Source organism: Rattus norvegicus, chromosome 4 (assembly GCF_036323735.1).
Source record: "Rattus norvegicus strain BN/NHsdMcwi chromosome 4, GRCr8, whole genome shotgun sequence".
Classification (NCBI taxonomy): Eukaryota; Metazoa; Chordata; class Mammalia; order Rodentia; family Muridae; genus Rattus; species Rattus norvegicus.
The window spans coordinates 117368779-117381828 of NC_086022.1; the positions used below are offsets into that span (position 1 = coordinate 117368779).

General features: G+C 46.8%; 1 protein-coding gene across 2 annotated transcripts; it reads right to left on the reverse strand.

Moving 5' to 3' along the window:
* Window positions 1–54: 54 nt before the first annotated feature.
* Mthfd2 (methylenetetrahydrofolate dehydrogenase (NADP+ dependent) 2, methenyltetrahydrofolate cyclohydrolase) lies at window positions 55–11572 on the reverse strand. Of its 2 annotated transcripts, XM_039108338.2 has the most exons (9): window positions 11400–11558; window positions 7020–7204; window positions 6591–6722; window positions 5726–5848; window positions 4965–5117; window positions 4303–4410; window positions 3271–3363; window positions 2848–2973; window positions 55–1156 (listed from the first exon to the last, which is right to left on the reverse strand). In XM_039108338.2, the coding sequence occupies exons 1-9, from the start codon at window positions 11495–11497 to the stop codon at window positions 993–995; spliced, it is 1182 nt and encodes a 393-aa protein (XP_038964266.1). In that variant the 5' UTR covers window positions 11498–11558; the 3' UTR covers window positions 55–992. The 2 variants fall into 2 exon arrangements, with proteins under 2 accessions (XP_038964266.1, NP_001102868.1); NM_001109398.1 differs by lacking the exon at window positions 6591–6722 and having other exon boundaries at window positions 57–1156; window positions 11400–11572.
* Window positions 11573–13050: the final 1478 nt, after the last annotated feature.

A 13050-nucleotide genomic window follows, 5' to 3' on the forward strand; every position in this document is an offset into this window, starting at 1 on the left:
TGGGTAATAGTAACGGGTTAGGTCTGACTGAAACAAAAGCATTTCAGAAACCCATTCCACACCAGACAGATGTGCTTTATTTAAAAACAAAGCAAAAACAAAACAAAACAAAAAAACAAAACCCAACAACAGCAACAAAACCCTTTAATAAGAAAATCTGACTCATTAACTCAAGCTCCTTGAGAACTTTCAGGAAAGCCAGGGTCCGTGAAAGACATGCAGGCAGCTGTCGACAGTTCTTTGGTGGCACAAGCTGCCCTCCTGATTACTGTACCAGAGTTTTATTATTAAAAAAAAAAAAGGCCTCAAAGCATACACCAAAGAAAACACACACACACACTCTCTCTAATGTGCTGCAAAAGCCAAACATGATAATACATACATCATTTATAAAATGAGCCTTTTGATTCTAGAAAATTAAAACACGGCAAGCTCACAGAAGGGTAACAGCGAGTGGGGAGACTCAACCTTCCCTGATGACCCGCCATGGGGACACAGCTAGTAACAGTGGGCTTTCGTTTACCAGCCCAGCCAGCTGAGCTGTCCTCAGGGCAACCTGGGTTCTCCCAGATGCACAGGAAGGAAGGGAGTGCCGATGAGACACAGTCTGCTGTCTCTTGCTTTCCCTTAATTTTCTCTACTAAGTTTTCCTTTGGTTTGAAAGTTGAACTCAGAGGCTTGCCACCTAAGATGAGCCATCAACTTGTATTGGAATAGCACTTGGGAAATGAGAGCCCAAAAAGGCAGATTTTTTTTCTCTTTTTGATGGAGTTCAGCATCCACTGAGTGTGAGGCGTCTCCCAGGCATCACCAGGTCAAAGGCAGGACACGGATGGGCACCCTGGTGAGGTTCTGCAGAGCCATGTGTGCACACACAGCCACCTGTCTAAGCTTTCAATAAATACAAACATTTTAAACCATTTCAACAGAATAAATTAAGAACACTGCATCCCTCTTGGCCCGCTTTGCCTCCCAGACTGGCTCGCTCGCGGCTAGTTGGTGGCAACTCCGCGCTGTGTGGACTTCAACACTTCCAGCTCCTCTGGCCTGAGCACTTTCTTTGCAGCAATAATGGTGTTCTTCATGAGCATGGCCACTGTCATGGGACCAACACCCCCAGGGACAGGAGTGATGTAACCAGCTTTCTTCTTGACTCCTGCACAGAAACAAGACAGGCAGGCTGCTTTAGACGTATGTGGCAAAGACTGTCCAGTACTTTATCACGTTATTAAAAAATATTCAAGAAAGAGCAGCAAGAAACGTTAAGAGCCTTCATTAGCTCCAACTATGCAGGAGAGACAGCTGGAGGAATGGTTCAACAGTTAGGAGTACTGGCTGCTCTTGCAGAGGAAGTGGGTTGGGCTCCCAGAACCAGCATGGTGGCTCATAGCCATCCGTAACTCCAGTTCCAGGGCACCTACTGATACCCTCGTCTGACCTCTGTGGGCATCAGGCACATGCATGGTGCACGTACATATACAAGCAGGCAAAACATCCATACACACAAAACAAATCTTTAATTTTAAAAACAAAACCAAACAAAACAGCATCTACAGGCCAGGGCACAGATCAGAGGGGAAGCACTGGCTGCACAAAAAAGGATCTGAGCTCGAACCTCAGAACCCATGTCAAAAAGGCAGATGTGGTGGCCTGTGCCCGCAGTCCCAGTGCAGGGAGGCAGATGTGTGTGCCTGCAGTCCCAGTGCAGGGAGGCAGATGTGTGTGCCTGCAGTCCCAGTGCAGGGAGGCAGATGTGTGTGCCTGCAGTCCCAGTGCAGGGAGGCAGATATGTGTGCCTGCAGTCCCAGTGCAGGGAGGCAGATGTGTGTGCCTGCAGTCCCAGTGCTGGGAGGCAGATGTGGTGGCCTGTGCCCGCAGTCCCAGTGCAGGGAGGCAGATGTGTGTGCCTGCAGTCCCAGTGCAGGGAGGCAGATGTGTGTGCCTGCAGTCCCAGTGCAGGGAGGCAGATGTGTGTGCCTGTAGTCCCAGTGCAGGGAGGCAGATGTGTGTGCCTGCAGTCCCAGTGCTGGGAGGCAGATGTGTGTGCCTGCAGTCCCAGTGCTGAGGGTCAGATAAACAGATGCTTGGGCTTGCTGGTCAGCCAGTCTGGACACTCCAGCAAGCTCCAGGTGAATACCCCAAGTCATGAACAGGAAGAGACTTAGGATACACACATACACACACACACACACATAAAGTATACCAACATACATACACAAAGCAGACACATAATAAATAGACACAGACACACATCACACACAACACAGACACATAACACAAATAGACACACTCATGCAACACAAATACACACAATTTCCTTAAAAAATAAATAAATAAAAAATCGCATGTAGAGCCAGGCATGGTGGTGCCTCTTGGAAGAAGGTAGAGAGCATTATCCACATTGATGCACCCACAAACACATGCAAACACACACATCATACGTCCACAAACACATGCAAACACACATGCATGCACCCAAACACACACATCCAAATGCATGCAAACATACACATGCATCCACAAACACATGCAAACACACACATACCTACACACATGCAAACTCAAACACATACTCATGCATACACATCATACATTTAAAAAGCGTTTTAGTTACCAAAATAACACAGGCTTAAAAGTTATAAGAAGAGCCGGATGCGACAGCACACACCTTCAATCCCAGCCCTTAGGAGGCAGAGGCACATGGATCTCTAAGTTCAAGGCCAGCCTGGTCTACAGTGAGTCCCTGGACAGCCAAAGCTACCTGCTGAGACCTTGTCTCCAAAAAAGAAAGAAGACAATCTGTCCTAACGTCCACGAAAGGTGATATTTATAAAACACAATAAATACCTTCAAAATCCACATCTCCAACCAACTTGGGCTTTGCGGTGACAGGATCTTGAACTCTGTTTATCCCCACGTCGATGACTGTTGCTCCTTCCTTGATCATGTCAGCTGTGATGAGGTTTGGAATGCCTAGTGACAGACAGCAATGATCAGAGGACAGTGAAGGCAACGTACTTCATTTTTGGATTTTAATTTATTGTAGATTTATTGATTTTATGTATAGAAATGTCTTGCCTGAATGAATAATATGTACCATGTGCCTGCAGTGCCCATAGAGGCCAGAAGAGGGCACTATAGTCACAAGGCATTAGAGGCGGTACCTGGAGGAACAGCATTAACTAAGGAACTGTGAGTATATGTGTGTGAATGTGTGTGAATGTGTGTGTGTGTGTGTGTGTGTGTAGATACACACTTTGGAGCTCTTACCAGCAGCAGATATCACAATGTCCGCAAGGATCGTGTGCTTCTTCAGCTGTTCTTTGGGAGTGTGCCGATGAGATATTGTGACTGTGGCATCACCTGAGAGACAAAAACAGATGCCTTGAGTTCCAAATCCAGGATGGGATGGAGGTAGCTTTCAGCTGTTCCCAGCAGTGCAGAAACCCAACACCTCTGGAAAATCCCGGACCTGCTTTATCTCTTAGAACCAATACTCAGGGTGTGAGTGTGAGTGTGAGGGTGTGTGTGCGTGTGCGTGTGTGTAAACATGCCAAGCATTCCTGACAACCTGAGTCTAACCTTGGAACTCACACACAGTAATAATTGAAATAAAAATTTAAACACAATCACTCCTTGCTGGAGTGTCTGGCGCTGCCCTGGGCTCTACCCTTTGGGGTCATGTAAATCACATTTAATCTATTTCCTATTTCACGGACTTTAAAGAGTTTTACCTTTTTTTTTTTTTTTTTTGGAGCTGGGGACCGAACTCAGGGCCTTGCCCTTGCTAGGCGAGCACTCTACCACTGAGCTAAATCCCCAACCCGAGTTTTACCTTTTCTAAGAAAACATCACCAGAATTAATTACTCAGGTGAGTTTGCTCTTTACTAATGCCAAAAGGTATCCGGAAATAAGAGTTTTCCTTTGGCTACGGAAGCTTATTAATACCGTAATTTTGTGCAATTCTTGACTGGGCTTTCCCTTAGATGAATTAGCAAAACATGAGAACACACCAGTCAGGTCAGTTAGCTCCTCGGCAGGAGCCACTGTTTCTTTTCCTCCCTAACGGTGGGATACAGTTCTGGGTAAGAAGGCTCATTGGTGCTGTCCAAGCCGTAACTGACAATTACTAACTGCCTACAAGCAAGCTTTATTCAAAACTCCAATCTGTCTGAGGCCAGTTCCAGGACCCTTGGTGGCACTGAGTGCAGTCTTCCACACCGCAGTTATTTTCTGAGTGTTAACAGGGGTCACGGGATGGCTTCCGAAAGTTCTCAAACAGGAAAAGGTGACTTCCTCACCCCCAGGCCGCTCGTGTGCCCCATCCGTGTGCAGCAGCATTGCAATTGGCATCCCAACGTTTTTGGACCTGCCAGCCACTACCACATTCTTCCCTAAGGTTGGAATGCCTGCAAAAATAAATAACAATTAACACACACACACACACACACACACACACACACACACACACACACACACACACACACACACACAAGCACAGGTGAAACTTTCGATTAGTACAATCAAAGCCATGTGTGTACCAGAGGAAGGCAGATGACCTGGGTCACAAATCCAGGCATTAAACTATCAGCCAGTCATGGCTGGGACTGCCTCACAGAGAAGGTGCAGAGAACACTGAAGGCATTCTGGAAATTGCAAAATGTCCCGTGGATCCTTGCTGTCCCCATCGTTAAACCTGACATTTCCTTCTCCAAGGCTTGTAGAATAGAGCAGAGTCATCCTAAGCAACAGTTAGGTGAGCCCGAGGGGTAGGAACCTTGTGCTGTGGGCCGGGGGTGTCCTGATATTGAGGTGGTTCAGATTTGGGGATATCTGCCTAGCTTCTATTTGATTAACATTTCAAAACAGTGCTGAAAGACTTTCAGATTTTCAGACCGGGAATGCCCAACCCACAGTATGTTCATAATACGAAAACAGAGATGCGACTTAAATACACACCTACCTGTTCGCTTGAGTATCTCCCACACGCCCCATGGAGTTGCTGGCAGCATGGAATACTGGTCCAAACACATGCGCCCAACGTTGATGACATGAAAGCCATCAACATCCTTGTCAGGAGAAACAGCATTGCAGATCTTTCTCTCGTCAATGTGCTCTGAAAAAGAAATCAGTGCCACGCCCTGAACTCCTGGTTGTGATGCAAAGGCTGCCCTGTTCATCCTGTATCAGGGCTCATCATGGGGACCTACTCTCTTTGACTTGTTGCTGTGATGCACAGAACGAGGGGACAGTCAGCAGGAATCAAATACCACAGCCAGATACCACTTCCCTCCACATGGAGGTCTCTATCAGACTGCGAGAGATATCAGATTGGTTATCCCAGCACTGAAGGTTGAGGCAGGAGTCTTAGGTCAGCCTGGACTGCACAGTGAAGCAGTTCCTATTTTTTTTAAAGCACTTCAAACAGCACCTCTGCCCAGAAATCATTTCCTTTTATTTTTAAATTTTATTTTATTTTATTTATTTTTGTGTGTGTGTGTGTGTTATGGGTGTTTTGCCTGCATATGTGTATGTATGTCAGGTTGGTGCCTGGTGCCAATGGAAACCAGGAGAATCAGATCCCTGGAACTGGAGCTATGGACAGTTGTGAGCCACCATGTGGGTGCTGGGAACTGAAGCTGGGTCCTCTGGAAGAACAGCCAGCGCTCTTAACCACCAAGTGATCTCTCCAGCCCCAATGTTCTTTCGAAAACCAACACTCACCTGGGAGTGGCAGCTGAACAAGGAGGCCATCTACATTCTCATCGTCATTCAATGTCCTGATTGAATTCAACAGCTCTTCCTCTGACACTGAGGCTGGTTTCACAATTGTCTCACTGTTGATTCCTATTGTAAGAGAGTTAAGGCTTAAAACACCATCAAACTACACAGCTCTAAACCATAGGGTTAAAAAAAAAAGGACGGGTTGGGGATTTAGCTCAGTGGTAGAGCGCTTGCCTAGGAAGCGCAAGGCCCTGGGTTCGGTTCCCAGCTCCGAAAAAAAGAACCAAAAAAAAAAAAAAAAAAGGACACCAGAGCACTTAATAAACATCTGTAGTGTGTAGCCACTATGCAGGCTAAGTAAACCGCCCACTGTGTAACTGCATTACAGCCTATAGGTAGTTAACTCCAAAACACTAGCTCAGGGCTCCTCCAGCACTGATCTGTGCTATTCAATGACCTCATGTTGAAACAAGGAGTCTGAGCCTCAGATAAAATGCCAGCTAGAGAGCTGGAGGAACGGCTCAGTGTGCTTGCTGAGGACCGGAGTTTGATCCCAAGCACCCATGTAAAAAGTACATCGGCGCGCGCACACACACACACACACACTAGATAAAGGAAGGTAATAAATACTACAAGTTTAAAAAAACAGTATCTCTGTCTTGGGTGTTTAAGCATCATGGGAAACATTGAGCAGCAGGAAGGAGGCCTCTGTGATGTGGTTAAACAGAAGTCTGAAGGAAGTGACCGACTTCTGAGAAGTAGATTTTGAGTTCTTCACTGATTGGCTTTATCATCGGGGAGCTGAAGCCGCTCTGGTGTTGGGGGATGGGAGATCTGTGTCTGTCCTTGAGGCACTGCAGATTACCATATGACATCAGTCTAGAAGCAGCTGGCTTAGAAGTGCCTGCGTCTGCTCGTGTGACAGTCAGTGGTCGAGCACCTGGTGTCTTCCTTCCCTTCTGACGTAGCTGAGATGAATGACCAATCCATGAGCCAGCTCACCCATCCAAGACAGAGATGTACAGGGGAAGCAAATGTAAAATGTGTTCAAGGTTATGGGTAAAATGTTAAGGTCAAAACAGAATGGAGATCACAGCCCAGAAGCCACAGCATGACAACCTATTTGTCATTGGATGACCTCAAACTTGCTATGTGGCCAAGGCTGGCCTTGACTTCCTAACTCCTAACTCCGGCTCCCACAGTGCTGGGGTTATGGTGTGGGCAATCACCCAGGGCTCTACTCAGAAGGAAGCATGGCGGCACATACCAGTAAGGCTCTGGGGATGACACTTACCCACTTCAGCTGCTGCCCTGGTTTTGTTGAGAACATAGGAGTGACTGGCAGGATTGTCGCCAACCAGAATGACACTGAGGTGTGGCCGCTTGTTGCCCGAGGCCACCCACTCTTCCACCTCCTGCCGTACTTCTTGCTTAATCTGCTGGGCCAGCTTCCTTCCAGAAATGACCACGGCTTCATTTCTGCAGAAGGTGACAGTCACAAAAATGTAGGTTGGATATTTGCACAGAAAAAAAAAAGAAAGAAGAAAGAAAGAAAAGAAGAGAAAGAAAAAAATAACAAAGACTAATCCAACTAGAAAAAGTTATTAAACACCAAAGGTTTAGGTTTAAATATGAGATCCAAAGGAGATATTTTATTTTTAAAGATTTATTAATTTTATGTGAATACACACTGAAGCTGTCTTTGGATACACCAGAAGGCAGCAGATGCTCTTACAGATGGTAGTGAGCCACCATGTGGTTGCTGGGAATTGAACTCAGGTCTCTGGAAGAGCAGCCAGTGTTCTTTTTTTTTTTTTTTTTTTTTTTTTTTGTTCTTTTTTTCGGAGCTGGGGACCGAACCCAGGACCTTGTGCTTCCTAGGTAAGCGCTCTACCACTGAGCTAAATCCCCAGCCCCACAGCCAGTGTTCTTAACCACTGAGCCATCTTGCCAGGTCCCAAGGAGATATTTAAGGGCAGTCATTAGCTACCATTCAGGGTGGTCACGGTGACTGAAGCAGCTGCTTCTGGAGCTCTGAAGCTTAAGTTGCTGACAGCCGGCACTTGTCCAGGTAAGACTTCAGATCAGGGTCTCTCAGTACCACCTCCTCATTACTGCCCAGTTTTCAGTGGACATTCCCTTGGCCCCTCACAGCTCTGAGGCTAACCAGTTTAACTATTGGTGTTCCACTTGAAGTTTGTGTTATGCTGCTGGTGTCATTATCTGGTCATGTTTCCTAGGTAGTGGGTATTTTCTTCTCTTTTATGTGTATGGGTGTTTTGCCTGCATGTATGCGTGTGTGTGTAATGCCCAAGGAGATCAGAAGAGGGGCTCAGATCCCCAGAAACTGGAGAAAAACAGGCAGTTATAAGCTGCTACGTGGGCATTGGGAATAGAACCTGGGTCCTCTACAAGAACAAGTGCTCTTAACCACCGAGCCCCTCTCCAGCCCCAGTGAACTGGGATTTAATTTTGACAGCACTGTAGAATACAGCTGTCTCTCGTCCAACACTGTTCCAAAATGCCCTCTCCACCTATAGTCAAGTCCTTTATAGAAAGAAGTGTAGCATTTACATAATCTGAGCATGTTTCCCTCCACCCCTTAAACTATCTTTAGGTTGTTTATAAACCTAACACAATGCAATTCTATGTGAGCACATATGTTTAGAATGCAGAGGACTTGACTGTATGCAAACTATATCATGTGGCTATATCAATAATACCATACCGGGCAAGTCAAACCTCAAAATGCCCACCACTGCCCTGTCCCTCTCTGGGACTGTTGTGATAGAGGGTGTGATAGTTAGCATTGTCAACTTGGCCAAATCTAGAATCCCCAGGAAGATGGGCCTTTGACATGCCAGTAAGGCACCACCATCTCCTCAAGAGGAAAAACCTATCCACTGTGGGTGATGCCATCCCCTAGTCAGGATAGAAAAAAAAAAAAAAGGCAGAGGCAGGCAGATCTCTGAGGCCAACCTAGTCTACATGGTGAGTTCCAGGACAGCCTGGACTACACAGGGGATTATCACAGCAACAGGAAGTAACTAAGACTAGGATAGAGCCTTCCTCACACGTGATCTCTGGTCTACCCCATTGTCCATTCACAGCTGACATATCAAGGTTATCCTTGGCTCCATAGCTAGTCCAAGGCCAGACTGAGTGCATCAGATCCTTGAAAGGGGTAGGGGAAGAAAGATGTATACATGCTAATAGGGAATTCTCACGCACACACACTATACTCTGAGAAGAATTTAGTTACTTTGGAAAGCAGTAAATGCAGAGAAAACAGTAGAAGCCCACTTGGACCAAAAATGACAGACTGGTTGTTAAGGACATTGGGTTCTGGAGAGGCCAGTGTTCCAGGTCCTAATCTCTGTTTCAGTGGAAGGTTCTGGATGTTATGCCAATTTACTTAAAAAAAAAAAAAAAAGACAAAGCAACACAAAGCCAGGCCTCAATGTAATGAAGATTTTTCATAATCAAGCTGCAGCTTAACCTTCCGCTGTTTCCCAGAGTGCTGAAAAAACACAAGTCATTTCCCGATTCCCTCCATCTATTTGCCAAGGGCCAAATTACGTTACTGCTGAAAGGGAGATAGGAGACTGAGCTCAGACCCAAAGTTAAAAGAAAAAAAGTAAATTCTAAGTCTGTACACTTAGTTTTTAACTATTAAATACTCCCACAGATGTGCCCAGAGATTTTCCACTAAAACGACAGACTAGAAAGAGGTCCAATAAAGGTCAAAACTAAAACCCACGTCAGCAATGTTTATTTTCCTCTTAAACCAACAGTTAGTGATTTTACAGTGAATTTGTATCCGGAAAGCTTTATAGCTCCTGATCAAGTTATTTCGGGAAAAGTTCTGCTACTTAATTAGTGGGCCGGAGGGGTTGGGGATTTAGCTCAGTGGTAGAGCGCTTGCCTAGCAAGCGGAAGGCCCTGGGTTCGGTCCCCAGCTCCGAAAAAAAGAAAAAAAAAAAAATTAGTGGGCCGGCAATGAGAAAGACAGAGAAGAATGTAACCAGTACTGATGGAACGATAGAAATCCTGCCATACTCTTTCCAGAAGTTACTCTTGGTTATCCTGCCTACAATACAAACCCAGTTTTAGGCAGCAGAGATGGATGACAGGAAGAAACGAGCTGCAAGCGCGAACATCTGCCACCAAGTCCATTTACTCTCCGGCCCACCGTCTCCTAGGCTACTGTACTCTCCCTTCAACCACGGAGTTTATGTTCCTGAAACCCTGGGACAGCAATTATCAAATGTGCAGGCCAGGGAACACAGATCGCCTTCAGGCGGATAGGAAGCCCACACTTCTCAGAAAAGCAAGAGTAAACCCGGGGTGGGGGCAAACTGGTCTAGTTCTTTGGGTAATGAATTACAGAATCTCTACAGTTAGCAAAGTCTCTGACACATGTGGTCCAGAGACACACGGGGCCAGGACTCACGAAGAGGAAAGGAAGAACAGGGAAATGAGAGATAGAATTCAAAGAGGCAGGTCAGGATCAGATCTTGGAGAATCCTGAATAATGAATGCCCTTCCGAGTCCACCAAAACTTCCGGATCCTGTGCTCCGATATGCAAGGCTCCAGAAATGTCTCTCACCTAGTAGAAATCACCCATTTTCCTTCAACGGAAACAAAAGTCCCATTGTGGGAGGCCCAGTTTTTATAGGCTCTAAGTTTTCATTCTAAATTACTCAGGCAATGAAATATTCTTAAGATGAACTGTGAGAATTCACAACCCCTCTCAGACTCTTCTTCCTAGGCTCAGGAATGAGCATCTGAGGCCAAGAAAGACCCAACAATCAATATCCCATGAAGGAAGTGCATAGAACTTGCCCTGCCTTTCCCATCAGGTTTGGGTTTTTTTGTTTGTTTGTTTGTTTTTTCAGTCAACTTTCTTTGGGGGCTGGGAGGCCTTCATATATTTCAACTTTTAAAATTATGAAAAAATACGCATACGAAATTTACCATTGTGACTTAAAAAAAAAAAACTATTGTTTTCAGATTGTAAAGGAAGGATTGTAAAGGAAGGAGTCTCAGGCTGGTCTCTAACTCACTCTGTAGTCCAAGCTGGCTTTGAACCCGCAGCAATCCTCCTGCCTCACAAGCAATCTCACAGTGCCTGGCGGCTCTGGCAATTCTCAAGCGTAAGGTTTAAGTGGTACTAAACAGTCTGAGAATGGTGTGACCACCACAGTGGTCCACGTGCAGAACGGAAGCTCTAACACCGTAGCTCTCTTTATAACAATGCACCCTACTCCCAGCAGATCCCGGCAACTTCTGGGGCACCTATGATCTCAGGTCTTCCAGGCTAGAACTGGTGGGCTCCGTAGTGGACTGCGGGGCATCTTGCGAACCACACCCACCCGGGAGGAGGGAAATCGGTACCCTTGGAGCAAGCCGGCTCGCGGATTTCATCAGACTGCAGCAACCCTGGCTGCCGCTAGGGTCCGGGAAGGGCAGACCTCTCCGCACTCATCTCTGCGGTGGCAGAACAGGGTCCCTTGCAAAGCATCCGCATCTCCATGTGCACCCCGGTGCCACGTAGCCCCGTCACACCCCTCCATCGGGGGCTGGCCCCGCGGCCGGTTGATGCTTGGAAAGGATATCATCTGTCCACAGCGCGCTCCGCGACCCAACGGACCCGCTCCCTGAAACACTCACCGTACTGCCGCCAGGTGGAAGGACTGTAGGCGGGAGTGGCAGCCGTGCGTGGGGCGCAACAACCGCACTGCCAGCGCAGACAAGGAAACAGAAACCATGGCCCGCGCCGGTGCTCGCGCCGGAGAGAAGCGCGCGCGCGGGCCACGAAGCTATACCCCGGGCCCACAGAAGCCCCGCCTCTCCATATGCCCATTGGCTCCTGAGCCGGCATAGAAGCCAATAGGAGGTCTCCATTCTACGTAAGCTGGTCCAGGAGCAGGTTCTGATTGGCTGAAGGAGTCAAGCCCCTGACAGAAGAGAGGCAGCAGTGGTCCCCTCAGCTAGGCCAACTGGATCTGGGTTTCTTTCATTCATTCATTCATTCTTTCGTTCGTTCGTTCGTTCGTTCGTTCGTTCGTTCGTTCGTTCGTTCGTTCGTTCATTCATTCGTCAAAAAATATTTTTTTTAAAAGAAGAAATTATCACTTGGCAAAATCATACTAAAAATTAATTCGGAATCACCAAAGAATGTCAAAACAGCAGGGTGAAACCTGAAAAAGGAACAAGATAGTTACATGTACTTTTGCCATTTAGAGACCAGAGAGATGGCTCAATGGTTAAGATTACTTACTGCCCTTGCAAAGTCCCCAAGTTCGATTCTTATCCTTTTAGTGACTCAAAACCTCTTGTAACTCCCGCTCCTCCTACAACACCAGCTCTAGAGAATCAGACATTTCTGGCCTCCCAAGGGCACTCACAGGCACATGTCACCCCCCACCCCCACACAGAGGCAGACACTTTCTGGCACACATGTGACATACATATAAATTAAAATAAAGCGCTTATAAAAAGTGTACCAGGGGCTTTTACATGTACCTTTGTGTACATGTATGTGTACATATATTCATGTGTATATATGTATACTGATAAGAACAGCAGTTTCTCTTCATTGCTGAACCTCCTCTCCAGTCCCATACTCTTAAAAAAAACAATCAAAGTTAACATTACCATTCATGAGAGAAACATTTTGTGGCCTTGATATGAGGCATTTACCAAAACATGGCGCGGGCCATGGCTTCTGTTTCCCTGTCGTTTGCTCTGGCTGTGCTGTTGTTGTGCCCCACGCACTGCTGCCACCACCCTCCCCTGCCTACAGCCCTGCCACGTGGCGGCAGTGCGGTGAGTGTGTCGGGGAGCGGGTCTGTGGGGTCGCGGAGCGCGCTGTGGACAGATGATATCCTTCTCAAGCACCAGCTGGGATAATTCTAAACGAGTCTGGCATTTTAATTTAATGACTTTCTTAAACCAATAGGACTCCACTGGTAGTTAATCTTCCATGGATTTAGAGTCACCTGGGAGACAACACTTCTGGTGTGTCTGCCAGAGGTGTAACTGAAGAGGAAATGTCTACCCATCCCAAGGACTGGAGACTGAAGATCGATAAAATGGGGGAAAGGAGGAAGCCTGCCTGTGCTCCCCCATCCCCCTGCTTCCCAGTGCACTGAGTTGTGAGCAGGCAGCCTCAGGCTCCTACTACCACAACTGGGAGCTGCTCTGCATCCCCCACCACAATGGGATGTATATCCCCAAGTCACTGGATGGCACAAATGCCTCTTCCTTAGGCTCTTTCTTGTCAGGTAATGGGCCAGGTAATTTATTTTTGTGTGCATGT

Excerpts from the sequence above, each read along its gene's own strand:
- Mthfd2 (XM_039108338.2), bottom strand. The coding sequence starts at position 11,497 with ATGGTTTCTGTTTCCTTGTCTGCGCTGGCAGTGCGGTTGTTGCGCCCC. Across the intron at positions 6,723-7,019 it reads CAGGGCAGCAGCTGAAGTGG|CTGGCTCATGGATTGGTCAT; the intron begins GTAAGTGTCATC and ends TGGATGGGTGAG. Across the intron at positions 2,974-3,270 it reads CATTGTGATATCTGCTGCTG|GCATTCCAAACCTCATCACA; the intron begins GTAAGAGCTCCA and ends GTCTGTCACTAG.